General features: G+C 38.4%; 1 protein-coding gene across 1 annotated transcript in view; it reads right to left on the bottom strand.

Moving 5' to 3' along the window:
* Window positions 1-17,330, bottom strand: part of LOC111953233 (integumentary mucin C.1-like) — a 17,482-nt gene extending 152 nt beyond the window's left edge. Inside the window, exons 1-9 of the mRNA XM_070435532.1 lie at window positions 17,244-17,330; window positions 7,893-7,939; window positions 7,567-7,608; window positions 2,852-2,994; window positions 2,109-2,173; window positions 1,481-1,928; window positions 1,054-1,118; window positions 744-898; window positions 46-217 (exon numbers count right to left, since the gene is read on the bottom strand). Of these exons, the coding sequence (XP_070291633.1) occupies window positions 46-217; window positions 744-898; window positions 1,054-1,118; window positions 1,481-1,928; window positions 2,109-2,173; window positions 2,852-2,994; window positions 7,567-7,608; window positions 7,893-7,935 (1,133 nt within the window). The 5' untranslated portion in view covers window positions 7,936-7,939; window positions 17,244-17,330. The remainder of the gene's footprint in view (window positions 1-45; window positions 218-743; window positions 899-1,053; window positions 1,119-1,480; window positions 1,929-2,108; window positions 2,174-2,851; window positions 2,995-7,566; window positions 7,609-7,892; window positions 7,940-17,243) is intronic.
* Between the last annotated feature and the right edge of the window lie 1,959 nt (window positions 17,331-19,289).

The following is a 19,289-nucleotide window of genomic DNA, read 5'->3' as shown; positions in this document are numbered from 1 at the left end:
AAAAAGAGAGAGATGGAGTCAGCTTGGTTTGTTTTTTGGAGCAACTGTGGTGTTGAGGAAGCAGCTGTGGTTGTTGTTAGAGCAGCTGTGGTTGTTGTGGGAGCAGCTGTGGTTGTTGTGGGAGCAGCTGTGGTTGTTGTGGGAGCAGCTGTAGTTGTTGTGGGAGCAGCTGTGGTTGGAGTTGTGGCTGGTGGGGGTTGTGTTGGAACGATGACCTCTGTAATTATAAAATGGATTTCTAGGTATTCTATTCTGATTGATCAAAGGGTGTTCTATAGGATTTAATTATACCTAATGTTTATTAACTGTACAGTGGCTAAATATTGTGTACAACTCTAAACAAATTCTGWCATAAAATCCAGTCAAGAAAGTTACAGACGTTTCCTCAACAATGTTGAGGACGTAGGGTTACTCAGTTTAGCATAAGATAAGAAGGTAATGTGTTTTCTCTTCAGAATATTTTTTTTTTTACAACCACATTTGTTACTTTGTTTTCTATGTGACGTAGCACACATAAAAGACAGATAATAAACTCCGGCATGCATAGTTAAATGGAAATGACCTCCTTCACCTGTTTGGGACCGTATCATACCCCCTACGTTGTGATTTAATTTAATAGAATTGCACAGTCTTGAATTGACCATTCCTTGCATATGCAAGTTATAATTAACTGATATGTTATAACAAATTAGTAACAATAAATCTGTGATGAACAACTAGTGCAAATAATATGTGAGTCTTACTTGTTGCCACAATAGAGGCTGTGTTCACTGGGAGAGAGAAATTAGAGCTGTTGCTTGAAACTGCCTTTGTCATCGTGGCAGCCACTTCACTGGTCGCGGGGACTACGCTGATATTGGCAAATACCAGCCTAGTGATTACCACAACTGAACCTTGACTGGAAAACAACCACAATTATTCGATTAAATTATGATTTCATCAACAGATCAGATTCATGTTTAAATTCTACGATAATTATGAACAATTAAACAAATTACTTCTTTAGAACCCCATACACGATGTCAGACAAAAATGCTTAGAATTACTTCTTACCTGAAACCTAGAACTTCTATGCGAAGGAAATCTGATCCATATTGACTTTTGTACACATTTTCCAGCTGTAAAAAGAATATGAATATATCATGTTTTATACATGAATGTCCTGAGACATTGTGATGGTTTTACATTGAAATATACTTTACACACACTAACCCTAACACACACTAACCCTAATTTCAAGGTTTGCTTATCATTCTGAAATGTTTTCTTCATTACTTGTAAACTACTTCTAAATCAATATATCAATCAATCATTTAAATTCTGTCGAAGCAATCATTGAGCAGAAAACCTTTAGATTTTATTCCCTGATTTAATAACATGATATTTTGATTACTGAATTGACTAGACTAAGCCTTTTTTKTTAGGGAATCTAAAAGTATGATATTAGAAAGGTTGAAAATGAAAGTAAAACAGTATTTACCGCTGKAGCCACAGTATTTGCTAATTCTTTGAACGCTGGTGAAGAAACATTACTCAAATCTGCTGTGAAGTTTTGCTCCAATTTGAACTCCAACTTAACCTCTGGTGGTGGAGGGGCTGGTGTTGTGGTAGTGGTTGAAGAACCAGTTGTAACTGTGGTCAGAGCAGCTGTGGTTGTTGTTGGAGTAGCTGTGATTGTTGTGGGAGCAGAAGTGGTTGTTTTTGGAGCAGCTCCGGTTGTTGTGGGAGCAAATGTTGTTGTTGCTGGAGCAGCTGTGGTTGTTGCTGGAGCAGCTGTGGTTGTTGCTGGAGCAGCTGGGGTTGTTGCTGGAGCAGCTGGGGTTGTTGCTGGAGCAGCTGTGGTTGTTGCTGGAGCAGCTGTGGTTGTTGCTGGAGCAGCTGTGTTATTGTTGAATACTAGCAGAGTGTATACCACAACCGAACCTTTACTGGAAAACAAAACAAAACCTTTTTTTATTAGTCCATCAGCAAATCATGTTCATATTGTTATTATTTTTGGAATTATATACAATTAAATACATTACTTATTAACCTCTAAATTAATTGATGAATATAATGTGAATCTACAAAAGAAACCCAAGAATGTTCCAATGTCAATAACTACCTACCTGAAACCAAGAACCGCTGTGTGATTGAAACTGGATACATATGTGTGTTTGTAATCACTGTCCAGCTGTAAATATAAGTGTTATATATCATATTTAGTCATGAATACATACTAAAACATTGAACATCTATCAGAAGGTACAGCTGAAGATAAATAGTATAACATTAAAAAAAGGCAGAACTAATCATAGTTAAAATCATTGACTTTCTTTGAAGGTCTGCTTATTAACTGCTTATCATGATAAAATATTAAATAGTTTCCTCAAACTATTTCTAAATCAAATAGAATACGTTCACATATTTGTTCACAGAAAGTAGTACCTTCAAATAAAGAGTCGTCTTTTATTCATTGAATTAATACAATTTGAAATATTTCACTTAATTTAATTAACTGAAAGTGACTTAAAGGACCAATCAGCAGTTGAAACAATAACAAAGCGACTTCCCGCCACTGTTTCAATAAGGAGCTGAGGGATGGGGCTGGAGAAATGTTGCCACGCTCAAGTTCATAGACCAGAGCTGTAGATGCAAGGACTGACCATCCAATATATCAAAATAATAGTTTTAACCATGTTTTGAGGCTATACATGATTGTTTACATTAGTTTTTTTACAATAGATACATATATGTTATAATTCATTTATAATTTAAAAAAAAATTGATGTAATAACTGCTCCTTTAAGCCCGTTGGTGAGGGAAAGTAAAGGCGTGACTTGAAAAGGATGTAATATTAAACAGAACTTACCACTGTAGCCACACTTCCTGCTAATGCTTGAAAATGTGGTGATGATGCATTAGTCAAGTCTGCAGTGAAGTTTTGCTCCAATTTGAACTCCAACTTAACCTCTGGTGGTGGAGGGGCTGGTGTTGTGGAAGTAGAGTTGTTGCCTGGTTGTGGAGAAAGTGTTGCTTTTATTGTCGATGTAGCATTAGTATATGATGTCATTGCAATGATATGTGTAGTTGGAGGTAGAGGTCTGTGCGGGACTGATTTCTTCATCCCACTACCGCCCACACAGGTAGGTTTTCATACCACACTCCACCAGCACCTGCTTTCTTTCTGTCCGACTCCCACCCGCTACCACAAGATCTGGTCCCAAACCTAACTGCAGGCCCACAATATTATTTTAGGCATATGTGATGCAGCTCACTTGCCAGCCATGGTACCAGAAATGTTGCGCCCTATAGGCAGGGGCGCATCTTTCACTGGGGACAGGGGGGGACATGACCCCCTCCCACACACACACATTCCGAAATAGCATTTTTGTACCCCCCAGTTCTATCATTGCACTGTAATACAAAAACATGCCTTGTGTGCTTTAGGACTATGCAGATGCCTCAAAGCGGTCGGGTAGGCTGTTTAGCGGTGTCTGCCGACTAGATTTAGGACCATGTGGACACCACAAAGCGTGCCGACAGACTGTGTGAAAGAAAAGCTTCACGGGAGAGATGAAGAGAGGGAACTGCTGGGAGACGGCAGTGCAGCTTGCAAATAGTCCTAGCTTCTCTAGGTTTTGTAGCTGATGAGGAAGAAGATGGCGGACAAAGAAAAAAGGAAGAAAGTGGAACGTATTATTAATACAGTAGATTCGAAGTGGGGGGTTATGGTTGTGTTTCAGATAATTCTGGACCCAATAGAAATTAATGGAAAATAATGTATTGTGTCATTTTGGAGTCACTTTTTTTGTAAATAAATAGAATATGTTTCTAAACACTTCTACATTAATGTGGGTGCTACCATGATTACAAATAATCCTGAATGAATCTTGAATAATGATGAGTGATAAAGTTACAGACGCACAAATATCATACCCCCAGGACAATCTAACCTCTCACCATTTGAAGAGGTTAGATGAGAGGTCAGCATTTGTTTGGGGGGGGTAATATTAGTGCCTCRATAACTTTCTCACTCATCATCACTAAAAACACAAGTTGTGCCCCTGCCTATTGGCAATATCAAATGTGTAAAAATAACTTAAGAAATGGGTTAAATTACCAAAGATTCTCACGTGGTCCATTATATTAGGCTATCGGTATTAATGGGCTATATCAGCCAATATGCTAGATGTAGTTTGAAGAGAGCAAAGTTGGAGAGACTTGCATATTCTCTTGAGATAGATTTTCAGACTGAGAAATACGGGTTATCAATATTTAGGCCTAATTCTAGGCAATGTAGTAGACTATAGCCTAATCATATTTAGGAAGTATATTTCTTTTGAAAAATATCTGCCCTGTGCTTCTCCGCCCATGCTACAGCCTACTCTGTTTAACTGAGACCACACGTGCACGTATGGCTACTGAACTTGAAGCAGCAAGAACGATGCAAGCGACACTTGCTACGTTTTGCATATACTGTAGGACACAGCCTACATTTTAGGAGTACATTTTACAGGCAGAGACAAATAAATGGGTAACCGATACTTATTTGAAAACGAAAAGGTGCAACGCTCGCTCGCCATAGTATCCTCCTTTTCAATGATGAAAAAAAAGATTGAACCTTGACTCAAGTTGGTTTGAGCGCCCTCGACTTCTTTTCATTATCGATATGTATCTGCAGACACAGTAGGAAACTACACTCTAATCATATGTGAGTTAATTTCCTTGGAAAGATAACTGCCCTGTGATTCTCCATCCATGTAGGCAGCCTACTCTACTCAATGAGAACACACATACTAGGCGCACTTTAACTTGCACGCCCAACTAGGAGAGTGTTAACATATACAAAGCAAACAATCTGCTGGACCAAAAAATATATTTTAATCCCAAAGTAATCTGTCTGACCACAATGCAATGATCTCTGTCAGGACCCGCAGGCACCCTGCGGGAATGCAGCCCTCTAMTTGGAATTGTTATCACATTTGAGAAATTGAAGTTGTATTTAAGACTGGTTGCAAAGTAGTTGTCATATAAGTCGGTTATGGAGTTGTATTGGTGTGTGGTTGTGGGGAAACAGTAACATTCGGTGGTAATGTAGTATTCATATCTGTTGTCAGTGTAGTCATATGATGGATCCAAAGTGATGTTGCTAATTGGTTGTGGTGTTGTCACATTTAAAGACACTGAAGCTGTGTTGGCATCTGGTTGTGGTGGTGTGCAGTGCTTCATTTGAGCCTGCTGGAACAGGATCCGGCACCTCTCAGTTTTGTTTTGTTTAGTTCCGGGAACCCATTTGCCACTGTCCAGTACCTCTTGTGGCATGAAAAATAATTGTCACTCTGCAGTGTAAAAACTATAAGTTAATTCAAGTTGCCTCCTCTGTAATTATTCCACCCTCTAAAAAAAATGTAATTTAAAAATGTTCCTGATATTCTAAGATGTTATTTGTTTTGGTACGGCCCGGGTTTATGGTTTGCGCAACATTCTAGCCTATACCAATGCGTGGCCATTGCTGTGGTGAGAGAGAAGCGTATCTTTCACAGAACCAGCATGATCTCTCTTTCTATGACCTCTCCCTCCTTGCTCTGATAGACATGAGCCTGCAACTCTCATCTGTCCAGCATTGAACTTCATTTATTTCCTCATAGAATCATAGCTGCTGGAAGTGTGCTGAAAGTGCTGAACACCCCTGATGAATAAAAATGTATTTGCCATAGTTATAGAATTACTGCTGTCCAGAAGGGAAAATGTATTATTCAGAATACTACACAAGGAGTAGACCTATAATTTAGCTTATTTAGCTGAAGTTGGGAACACGTGGTAAATCTGTCAGTGAACAGCATGAAGCCAAAACAGGCCTTTCACAATATTTCAATTACAATAGGGGAAAATGCAGGTTGGAAAGCAAATGGCTCCTGCTAAAAAGAGAAGACTAATCCGTCGATAGGCTACCAAATATGTAATCAGAATTCCGAATGGCCTATTGAGCGAGAAGAACATTGTTTTAGAAAAGTAAAACAAGAGAGATAAGCTTTTGTTTCACCAGCGCATTGGTCATCGCAAGTGAGTGAGCTGCACATCATTTGGTGAGTCAGTGAAACTGGAAAGCTTTWTGAGGACTATAATTTGATCTTAATGTTGTACAATATGTGTTTTCACACACCTAGGCTATTGACGGATTCAAAACAGGGTAATTTTTATTGATCTCAGATGCTCAGTTTGTCAGTGTCAAAGTTGCCTGTCATTTCAATCATTTGTGAGGTATTCAAAAAGATGATTCTAAAGTCTCCAGTCATCTAACATGATGAAGAATTGTGTTTATAAAAGGCCAAGGCTTATAAAAGGCTGGTTCCTAAGCTTAAACTTTTTTCCCATATGTGCAACTTCTGCAAGAGCCTCTACTCTACTGCTTGCTCTATGCCAGCACACAAAAGCAATGATAATGCATGCAATGCTTTATTGTAACGTATTTGGATTTTAGATGTTTGTTTTTTAAATGCATTCCGGTAATTCAGAGCCCTCCAGTTCACCCCCCTCTCAGCTCACTTTTTTGTTCCAGCACCTCCCTATGTATAAATTAAGCGCTGCTGATGTGGTTGCGTTGGGAACCAATGCATTGGTATCTTGCTAGTGCGTTGTCATTTTGGAGGCACTGAAGTAGCATTAGTGTCTGGTTGTGTTTTCAAATGAAAAGACACTGAAGTTGTCTGCTTTTGGTGATGTGATGTTTGGTGTTGGTACCTGGTTTGGGCGTTGTTACGTTTGAAGTTGTCGGTATCTGCTCATAGGGTTGATATGTTTGAAGTTGTGTTGGAGTCATTTGTTTATGCTAAAGTAGCAGTAAGCTTTTGTCAAGTACTGTATAAATAACATTCCATTCTGAAACCTTAATTGTTAATAACAGCACTTAGAGCTATATTCATGTGTTTTTTGCTGAATTAAAACATCTTATTTGATTATTTATTGTATATCTGACAGCTTATTAAAATAAAAAAAAATCCTGAAACTTTCCAAAATTACCAGTAAATTACTGGTAAATTACAAAACAAACTGGGAATATTCTCTCCCTTTGCAGCACTAGTTACTGCTTATGAACATGTTTACCAGTTACAAATACCTATAATGTAACTACATTACACTGCCTATGTAACTACCATGTCAATGTAAAGGTATTAGGGACATTTATTGTAATGTCAGACAGAAAGTAAACCAGGGATTTTGCATGCAAAGATAAGACAAGTATCTTCTCAAAGTGTTTAAGTACTGCTGGTATCTGGTGGCAGAATAGTCATATTCAGACTGAAACCACACTACCGGCAAGTGACGATGAATTGAATAAAGGCATGTTTTTTCTGAGGTTTGGTTATCAACGTTTAACCCTAACCACTTGGTAGCATCTGTTTGTGGCATTGTTCAGTAGCTGTGTTGATAACTGCATATTGCCATTCTAAATYTTATGAGGCAGTGATTTTGACTGCATCTAGTGTGGTCTCAATGAACATTGAATCTGTTTCCCAATTGGGGTTTGATTCAATGGGTTGTGTTGAAGTAGTTGTAATGTTGATTCATATGAAGGTACATTACCCGTTGCTGTTGTGTTTGTCGCTGATGTCTTCCCTACTAGTCCTGTTAGAAAAACAATTTATAAAAATGTAAGACAAGCCTATACATTCCAGTCCAATATATCCATCCCCCTTATACGCTGTACAAGAAACACCAAGTAGGCTAATAAAATCATCATTATTATTTCCAACTATAGTGGTAAAGGTTGGCTGTGCAACCCCTGAGGAACCTGTCAGGTTAACCCGAGGAACACACCCACACACAACCACCCCCCCACACACAAAACACACACACACAAACATAACTACCCACACATACACACAAAACACACACACCAAGTGTTTTACCTGCTAGCAGAAGGAGAATGATCAGAGGCTCCATATCTGCCATGTCCCTGTAGAGGTATACAACATCAATCCATGCACATCAAATCTTAAATTAAGCCCATTACAGCTCACATTAACCCACATTGAAATACTTATGATATAGACCAGGGTTCCCCAACTGGTGGCCCGAGGGCCAAGTGATTTGTTGGGCCCCCTAAATTTTTGGATAAAAAAAAAATTTGTAACTATTGTTGGACATAAAAGACTGTAAAAACACCAGAGAATCAGCTCAAGTGGATTTTTCTTTTGGAAATCTGTTTCAAAGTATTCCCTAACATAATATAGAGCTAATTGTGATCGTATACAAATGTAAACAAGGCTTAAATTATTGTTAATTTCAAATATTATATCTGTTTGGTGTCAATTTGCGGTCAATTTATTGCGGTCATTTTGCAGTCAACTAATTATTTGTCATTATGTTTCTGGCCCCCTGACCATCCGCTCAAGAGAAAATTGTCCGGCAGCTGAATCTAGTTGATGATCCATGATATAGACTAATATTAATTAGTCCATAATATGTTAATTTATGTCAATCATCAATGAACCCAATTAGATCTTACATTAACCAATGTTGAAGAAATTATCATATCATAAAGACTAACATTAATTAGTCCATAATATGTGAGATCAGTCAATATCCCAAAATGGTATAATGTTAATTGATATGCAAAAAACAATCCCCTTGCTACTTACAGTTGTTAACAGTATCCCTGTATAAGCTTGATAAATTCCTTCAACCCTGTTCTCTACTTTCAGTCAGTGGAGGCTCCTCAGAGGAGGAAGGGGAAGGACCATCCTCCTCAGTGAAACATAAAACTATACTAACTAACTATACTATACTAAATATATTCATATGTCACGAAATAATTGGTTCAAATATACTGTTTTGCAATGAAGGTCGACAGTAACTTCAACAGCACTGTCTGGGCTAGCACCATGGTATAGCCGGAGGACAGCTAGCTTCTGTCCTCCTCTGGCTACATTGACTTCAGTACAAAACCTAGGAGGCTGGTAGGCCTCACCGCCTTCCATAGACATACATGGTAACTATGACCACATCTGGAGGACGTCCTCCAACCAATCAAAGCTTTTGCATTATGAACTGACATGTTGTCCATCCAATCATAGATGTAGGATCAGAGAACGAACCTAGTGTGCTGTATTGGGATTGTGCCACAGAGCATTATGAGGGTTCTATGTGTTGAGAAGCTTGGTGACATTGTTGGATAGAGATTAAGAGTGATAGTTTATCATTTTGGGGACATTATTCAATTCATATTAGTTTTTTCAAATTACAGGAGATGGAGGAGGTATATTATAAATAGTTTTTTGGAGTTTAGAACTACATTTTTGTGTCCAGTTAGTGCAATTTATTTAAAATTCCCTTGCTAATAACTTCAGTAGCTTTCTAACTTTAGCTACCAGTGCGAGTGTGCATTTTTCTTGCCAGAATGGTAGATTGGCCAACGCTGCCGAAAATGTTGTGAACTTTTTGTTGAAGAACCCCTTTCATTCTCTGGGGTACACGGAAAAGGTGTGAAATAAAAGCGATGGTCGATCTCTGCCTGAGATCAGTTTCATGAAGAAGGATGAAAAGGTGAGAGCGTTCCATACCAACAGGGAGCCTATTATCAGGCCGCCTGTAATTGCAGGTTACGATGCTTTACATGCTGAGCATCTTTTCTGGGATGTTGAAAACAATTCCGAATGATTTGATAGCTTCCACCGCGTCATCCATTAAAAGTTAGATTAAAGAGAGAGGTTGACGCAGCACATTTTTTCATGCGCTCAAGTAGGCTTTGCACTTTCCTCCGGTATTTATTTAGCAAAGATGATAACACACAATCACAACGGACAGACTCAAGCAAAAACTCATGACACAAATGTTGCTGCAGCCTAGGCTACACCTGAACTTAAGAAATCTGACATGATGTATGTGATGAAAACGAGACAATTTCTCTGTCTGATCAACTGTAGGCTACTAATAAGAGCAGCTGCATACAGCCTATGGTCAAGGTAAACTAATTGGTAACATTATGTATTTATGTGTGTCAGGAGAAAATGTGAATGTGATCAAATTTAGATTATATTCAAAATTGGGCTGGCTAGGCTGCCTATACGTTTTTAATCCAAAATTATTACCTGGAATTTTCATCCCCCCCAGGGCCAGGAGTTTTTTTCAGGAGTTTTTTAAAACCATGTGACTTGATTAGGGAAAAACTAGTCCCATCATAGGCCATATAAAAGCCCTTTACAACTGATTAATCACTGTCATACCTTTTAGGGTCCAGAGTTTTCCGAGTTAGGTTAACATATGAGGAAAAACTCCAGGTGCTCATGGGTAAAACTTGCCCCAACGCTCTGGGACCTATGGTGGCACCAGTCTGCTTGCAGTTGTCAGTTATAGTCAGGTATTTGGATGATCAGGGCTTTATTCAGGAACGTTTCTTGGGCTACTAATGATGTGTCAAGACTGTGTTTGACTTTATGAATTTTGAGATGTCTGAGTTTAACTTCATAGAGAAACTCGTACGATGGAGCAGCTGTAATGGAATGTATCTGCTATTTGTATTTACAGCTAAATCTCCTCATGTTCCCTGATTAACTTCTTAGTGATCCCTTCGCGTGCCAATCCTGTTAACGGGTTTGATTTGACAACACCCAGTGAAATAGCAGCGCGCCAAATTCAAAAACAGAAATACTCATAACAATAATTCATGAATCATACAAGTGTTATACATCGGTTTAAAGATGAACTTCTGGTTAATCCAGGCACAGTGTCAGATTTCAAAAAAGGCTTTACGGCGAAAGCAAACCATGCTATTATCTGAGGACAGCACCCAGTGTACCAAAACATGAAAATCAGATTTCAACCCGCCAGGCGCGACACTAAAGTCAGAAATAACTATATAATTCATGCCTTACCTTTGAAGATCTTCTTCTGTTGGCACTCCAATATGTCCATTAAACATCACAAACGGTCCTTTTGTTCGATAAATTCCGTCGTTATATCTCCAAAATGTCCAAAATGTGTAATTTGGCACGTTTGATTCAGAAAATACACCGGTTCCAACTCGCGCAACATGACTACAAAGTATCTAATATGTATCTAATACCTTAAAACTTGATCCAAACATTTCAAACAACTTTCCTAATCCAACTTTAGGTATTTTTAAACGTAAATAATCAATCAAATTTAAGACGGAATAAAATGTGTTCAATACAGGACGAAAACAAAGTGGAGCGAGCTTTCAGGCCGTGCGCCCCAAACACAACAGTACACTAGACTCGACGCTCGTTCTGAACAGCCATACTTCTTCATTACTCAAAGGAAAAACATCAACCAATTTCTAAAGACTGTTGACATCTAGTGGAAGCGATAGGAACTGCAAGCAAGTGCCTTAGAAATCTAGATCAACATAGAAATCCCATTGAAAAGAGAGTGACCTCAAGAAAAAAAAATCCTGGATGGTTTGTCCTCGGGGTTTCGCCTGCCAAATAAGTGCTGTTATACTCACAGACATAATTTGAACAGTTTTAGAAACTTTTGAGTGTTTTCGATCCAAATCTACCAATTATTTGGGTATCCTAGCTTCTGGGCCTGAGTAGCCGGCAGTTTACATTAGGCACACTTTTCATCAGGATCTGAAAATAGTGCCCCCTAGCCTTAAGAAGTTGTAAGAGGTGATGACTACTCCACTCCACTACCATTGTGAGCTTTCTCCTGACATGAACTGAAGACACAACGTCTCAGGTGCCCGCTAATCCACTGGCACATTGAATGTTCCATTCCAAGCACCATGAGTAGCTCTATCAATTTTCTCTCTTTACTGTATGTAGAGTCATTCACATACACAATCACATTATTACACATCAAAGATTTTATTCCTTGCTTAGACTAACTCATTCTTAGCTCTTTTGTCTAACTGTGTAGTGTATGTGTTCCGTTTTTTTGTCTTCCCAGTAAAATCCTGTCCTGCACTGGTCACGCCTCTGAACACCTCAACTCATGTCACATTCCCTCATTCAATGACTGCTGTGATCCCTTCCCAACACGGTGTAAGTAGCCCTCTCATTCCCCTTCCCCAAAACATTGTGCTATAAATGTCTTTATTAAATGCTTTAGGTTAAAATAATGAGTCTTTGATGATTTTTGAAACACACTTTGTGGGTCTACCAACCTCCTCAAAGTCACCAGCCTCCACTGCTTTCAGTGTATATTAGTGTATTGTCCTAAAATCGATAAGAAAAAATAGTTGTGGCTAAGGTTAGCAGTAATCAAAGTGTGTGGCTTTTTTTGACAACATTGTCAATCTATAAAAGTTGTGACTGGATGTACACAAAATGTAGTGATTTTGACCAAAACCACGATGGCCCCATCTAGATCACAAGGGCTGTGTTTAGACAGGCAGCCCAATTGTTATATTCTTTCCACTAAATAGTATTTTGACAAATCACATCAGATCATTTCACATCAGATCATTTTCGGAGTTGATCTGATTCTTCACTGATTAGTGAAAAAGATAACAGAATTGGGCTGCCTGTGTAAACACAGCCAAATTCAAACAATATCTTCAACAACAGCTTTTACAGTAAGCACTCCGGGGTCCCTTTGTTACAGTTGCCCCGACCCCACCTGTAAAGGTGTAGATGAGTTTATCCAGATCAGAACTTCAAAACATAACATCCAAACCTGCACATTCACATTCTATGTTACTGTGTAATCTTTGTATATCTTATCTTAGTGAGTGTTCCGAAGGCTGTTACAACTCCTATATTTAATCGACTCTAAAACAGATGAGAGAGATGGACCACAACCCTTACTGTTTTATCTCAGCTCAACATCGGCATACTTTACATTTCTAGTTAATCTGCCCCTGTCATCTATATCCGGACTTTCAAACACCAAGTGCTGCAAAAAGATGAGAACCATTTATAGCTACACATTAAAACCTGTTGGGGCGGAAATGTGTGGCAATCGAACAAAGCTCACAGAACCAGTCTTGGAGAGGATGCGTGATAATGCCAACTATCTCTTCCGCTCTCTCTCTCTCGTGACAAGACACTCTCAGGAGAATAAATATCTTTGTGGTTCATTTCATATCAAAGCAACTCAACTATGCATCAGCTATTACCTGTCTTGTCTGTGCTATCAACCTATCGACTTTAAATCTTGATAGATACAGTCAGGTACAAAACTGTTGGCACCACTGATAAAGATCAGCAAAAATACTATTTCAAATAAATAATACAAATACTGAGCTATATTGCATGCTCTAAGAAATGTGAAATGGTATAATTTTATACTAATACTACCACTAAACAGGTGCCCCTGTTTTTAATACTCCAGCACCCTCCCTTTGGGAGGATAACGACAAATGCTTTATGAGTTTGGAGAACACAATGGGGGGGGGATCTTAGACCATTCCTCCCACAGAGTTTTTCCAGACCCTTGATATCCTTCGTCTGTGCTTTTGATCCCTATCTTTTATTTTATTTGTTGTTTGTCTCTGAGCAATTGTACTAGTATAAAATAGTACACATTTTAGGGCTGTGACGATGCCATGGTAAAAATGAAAACACAAAGCAGAAAAAATAATTTGGTCCTTCAAAAACCTTCTGAATGTAAAATATTGTGTGCTATAGTTTGGAAAATAAATAAATGTGACTCTGAATGACAACATAATGATTTGTTTTCTACATTAGGGCTGGTTGCTAAAGAAGTTACATCCACTTCCTGTTTTGTATCCTTGCCACGATAGGCTTCTAACGAGATACTTGTATTGTCCCTGCCAAAATAATTGTAAAACAATTATTATTGAGCATGCCATATAACTCAGTATTATAATTATTTATTTTATACAGTCTTTTTTGCTAATCTGTATCAAGGATGAGAATAATTTTGGACTTGACTTCAGCTTTAAATCTCTAAGCTTCTGTTGAATATGAAATGTTCCACGTTGCATGACGTTCGAGATATTCCTGAATCTGGAATGTACAACTGAAGTAAAAACTTAAAGAACAAGTTGAGAACTTCCTGAGTGACTCACATTACTCAACAAAATGACCTCATTAGTGTAGGTGTCTGTTTAAGGTGTCTGTTTCTTTACTTTGGAGCAGCAAACTGTCAAGTCACTAGTTGTGACAAACCTGGGGGCAGGATATTTGAGGCAGGCTTTATACAAGTGAATTGTGAAACTACTTCTTGCTAAGGTGATGAGCATCATCCTTCTCTGTACTAGAATAAGCCCCCATATTGACAAACTTGCTGGCTAGTACACGTTGCGCTGCTGAATGACATGTTATTGTATAAATGGTGTCTCTAATGCTCCCAGTCTATCAGGAAGTAAATTGACATTCTTACAGAATAATAAGATTTACTGCTCACAAAATGTGCCTTTACGGTTTCAGCTGACATCTTTGGAAATGCAGCCCAAGTTCTATAATCTTTAAAGACTTTAAAAACCACCTCCTCCACAGAACAGGATGTGTATTTAACCACAATAGAACTCATCATTGTGTCCCTCTTTATTCTCAGATCACTTTCAATGTCACAATAGAACTGCAAACATTTGGTGTTGGATCCTTCATTATCACATAATGCAAMATACAATAACTTATTTTCCAGACAGTGCAATTTTCAGAACAGGTATCAATCAATGATGCATATAAACCCTTGATTGCTGATTGCTATGTATTGGCCATTGAGAGGCTTTGAAGCCACCATTAGGCCATAATATTGCACTCCCCATAGGAGCAGTCGTGTAGTGGGGTGAGTAACATTAGACATCTCCAAAAATTATACTTTAAGAAAAATGTTTCTATAATGTAATTTAAAAGTATGCATTAAGGTGTCTGTAATTTGATAAACATGGAAAAAACTAATTCATAAATGCATTTCTAAAGCTTCCTAAATATTTTCTACAATGGTGATGGAGTGCCAAGAAGGAGACACAGTGGCTCCAACACAGCACTCCCTATCAGTCATCTAGTCTATATATAAGTCATTGGTATCAATGTGGAAGATCAGATTTTTATCCATTTTCAAAGCCTGCACACTTTCAGAGTAGAATATTTCACATGCATCATAAAGTCCATAAAACACAGAACCCTTTATCAATGACAACGTCAATCAAAGTAGAACTTCTAGTCTTGCAGTGGGAGAAATTATATTTCTTTGCAGGGTAGCATGTTTGGCAGCCCCGTCATCAATGGCTACCATATAGCAATTTAGTTGATAGGACAATCATTCATATCGAGTCATTCATATACTTATGGAGATTATTCAGAGAATTTAAGGTAGAGATATGCATTCTGAGAAGATGCTCAAGTCTGACATTACTTGAAGTGAGCACGGTTGCATTCACACAATAATACAATTATTTTGGAAGGTCAGATTAATATAAAAGTTTTTTTTAAACGTTTATATGCTTTGAAAGAAAAAACGATTTCCCTGATAATCCTGCTAACATGGAAATCAGAAATCAGGCTACCTGATGGGATTTTGAGGAATGCAGAAAATCGGCAACCAAATAAACATTCTATCACAGCGACCATGTTATTTTTGTGAAGCCTATTTTATTCTGAGTTCGGACATATAAAGTTTGTATGTGAAAACTATTTATAAAATGCACAGGGAAGGGTGGCTCATAATAATGGAAGCTCACAATAGTTTCCAGCCCCTACTGGATTTGACGTTGATACGTAGCACTACCTAGCCTGCTGGATAGCTTGCTAGCACCAACATGAAGGCAAAGCAAGCTTGGCTATCCGTATTTACATGTTAAAAAGATCTTGGCTGGAAGAAGGAGGCTTGTTCTATCGGTGCTAGCACATGCGCAGATCAAATTAACTGCTGCCCAATTAGGCTGTTTACATGTCCTAATAATTCAAAAGATTYCTCAGAAAACCAGGCGTTTTATTCAGCGTATGCTTACTTCGATTTTAACCTGATGCCGATTAAGATAAGCAGAGTAAGGTGTTAAAATGACTATTTCCATACRACACTGAACAAAAATATGAATGCAACATGTATTGTGTTGGTCCCATGTTTCATGTGTTGATCCCAGAAAAGTTCCATATGCACAAAAAGCTCATTTCTCTCAAATGTTTTGCACATCCCTGTTAGTGAGTATTTCTCATTTGCCAAGATAATCCATCCACCTGACAGGTGATCATTACACAAGTGCACCTTGTGCTGGGGATAATAAAAATCCCACTCTAAAATGTGCAGTTTTGTCACACAACACAATGCCATAGATGTCTCAAGTTTTGATGGAGCATGCAATTGGCATGCTGACTGCAGGAATGTCCACCAGATAATTTAATGTTAATTTCTCTACCATAAGCCGCCTACAACGTTGTTTTAGAGAATTTGGCAGAACGTCCACCCGGCCTCACAACTGCTGACCATGTGTATGGCGTCGTGTGGGCAAGCTGTTTGCTGATGTCAACATTGTGAACAACATGGTGACGACGAGCTCCTGAGGCCCATTGCGAGGCCAATTTTTTGAAGGTTTCTGTAACCAACAGATGCATATCTGTATTCTCTGTCATGTGAAATCCATAGATTAGGGSCTAATGAATGTATTTCAATTGACTGATTTCCTCATATGAACTGTAACTCAGTCAAATCGTTAATTGTAGCATGTGCGTTTATGTTTGTTCAGTATATTTCCATAATTAGTTTAATATTAGTCTAATTATTAATGTGCAGGTACATCTACTTTTATGACTAGGTTTCTTWATCCATTAACCCAATTAAGGACATTTTCTGAAAAATGTGTTTGACCAATAGGAAATACATAAAAAATGACTGCAGACATTATTCCAAATATCAATAAAATCACAAATATTCCATAGCCTATAAGTTGTTCTCAAACCTCTCCTATCCTTTCTGTGTTTAATTTATTCCAAAGRTTGTACACTTGATTCAAATTGTCAACTAATCACCAAACCAGTTCAGGCGTCCCTGAGGAGAGGTTTGAGAAACAATGGCTACATCAACACCTAGGCTACATCAACAACTGTGTGCACCGCTATACAAATATCCTGTCAAGCAATTACTCAACAGTTGTACATCCATCGGTTTACCTTATAGATCCACCACGCCTTRAATTGCCACCAAAACAGTTCTAAAAAAAAACTCTGAATTAATTGGCTATGATGTCTTTGGAAGACGTCCCGTTAGTAATAGATGTGCAAGCTTTCAGTTGCATAGGTAGGCCTACAATGTCTTGAAATATGAAGAAAAATTGCTGTGAAATTTGATCAAGCAATCAGGCTATCAAATTCACTACAGCTGCATTTTACCTGAGAATAAATCGTCCTATATCTGAGACGGTGTCAGCTAGGACCTGCGGATTGTAGCCTTCTCAAATGAGAAATGATGCACGAATACCTTCTCCTCCTCGCTTTCTGAGAACTAAAGATGCACAACTTCTGGGCAGATGTGTTTTGTAAGATGGAAAAGAATGTGACTTGAKAATTGGCCAACCAGTGTGGTTCTAACCCATTTAAAGMCTAGGTGGTTCAGACTTGTGGGACTTGTTTGGCAGCTGACATTGTTGAGCATCATTCATGCCTGTCAAAAAGTGTATCCACTGTGTAGCCTACTATAATCCAGGTAGGGGCAAAGATGCATTGGCAACGATGATACGAGGAACTTCCTCATTCCTCCTCCTCAGACCTCAACTCTTCCCTAGTCAAGTATCAAAAGGGCTGTAATGGGCCGCGCCCCTCTTTCTGCAGATATGGTTCCAGGAACTGACACGGCCACTCATTTTTAGTATACACATTTCAACAACATGCTGGTTATCGTGGTTTAAATGTTCAATAGCAACAACAAAAAATGTCTGGGGTGAACCATTATTTAAAAGATTAGAAATCCCTTAAAAAAAAACGTTGATCTATGAAGAAAAAAAGCCAAGAGTACAACGCTGTGTACATACCAGAGTTAGGGGGCAAACAACCTACTCATTCCATACAACATTGCAGTCTGTGTCATCAAATTAGAGAGCAGATACAAGTCACGTGATCTGTTAGCAATCACGATGGCACTCGATAGCAGCAGTATCGTCCAATCATAGAGCAGATACAAGTCAAGTGATCTTTTAGCGAACACGTGTTGGCACATCACGTGTGATTGGACGATACAGACCACGAGGATAATGGTTAGTGGAGGTTTTAGTGCTCTTTCTCAACATAGATGTGAAACATTCATTACCGATGGACACTACAATAATATATGAATTGTTTTACTATCTCGGTAGAAAATAGATTGCCTATGCTGCACAGTAATTGCACTAGTCAAATGTCACCCCTCCTCCTCAACCCTCACCCCTGCCTTGGTCAGTTATCACCCTTGCTCTAGTCAAGCTTCACTTCTCCTCACCCTTGCACTCTTTTATTCACAATAATTAGGTTTTCCATTGGCTGAAATAGAGAGCCCCAAAAAAATGATGATTGCAGACTATTTCGATTTTTAAGGACCAAAAAACAGAGGCATTTGGATAACTTATTAATGTAAGTGAATACATTGACGCCACTGTGTATGAGCTGCTAGCTAGTTAAAACTTCTTATGGCTGCAATCCCGCTAACGGGATGATATGACAACAGCCAGTGAAAGTGCAGGGCGCCAAATTCAAAAAACAGAAATCTCATAATTAAAATTCCTCAGACATACATGTTTCTTATACCATTTTAAAGGTAATCTTGTTGTTAATCCCAACAAAGTGTCCGATTTCAAATATGCTTTTCAGCGAAAGCACTACAAACGATTATGTTAGGTCACACCAAACCACAATAAGCACAGCCATTTTTCCAGAGAAAGATAGCAGTCACAAAAAGCAGAAATATAGCTAAAATTAATCACTAACCTTTGATGATCTTCATCAGATGACACTCATAGGACTTCATGTTACACAATACATGCATGTTTTGTTTGATAAAGTTCATATTTATATAAAAAAATCTGAGTTTACATTGGCGCGTTACATTCACTAGTTCCAAAAACATCCAGTGATAGTGCATAGCCACATCGTTTCAACAGAAATACTCATCATAAATGTAGATGATAATACAAGTTATACACAGGGAATTATAGATATACCTCTCCTTAATGCAACCGCTGTGTCAGATTTAAAAAAAACTTTAAGGAAAAAGCAAACCATGCAATAATCTGAGACGGAGCTCAGAACAATAGTAAAATTAGCCGCCATGTTGGAGTCAACAGAAACCAGAAAATACATGATAAAAAACTCATCCATATCTCGCTGTAATTTCAATGGGAGCTTGGTTGAAAATCTACCAGCCTCAGAAAAAATCCAAACAGGAAGTGGAACTTCTCAGGTTTTTGC

The sequence above is a fragment of the Salvelinus sp. IW2-2015 genome, linkage group LG27, assembly GCF_002910315.2.
Source record: "Salvelinus sp. IW2-2015 linkage group LG27, ASM291031v2, whole genome shotgun sequence".
Classification (NCBI taxonomy): Eukaryota; Metazoa; Chordata; class Actinopteri; order Salmoniformes; family Salmonidae; genus Salvelinus; species Salvelinus sp. IW2-2015.
This window is presented reverse-complemented; position numbering and strand designations above follow the sequence as displayed.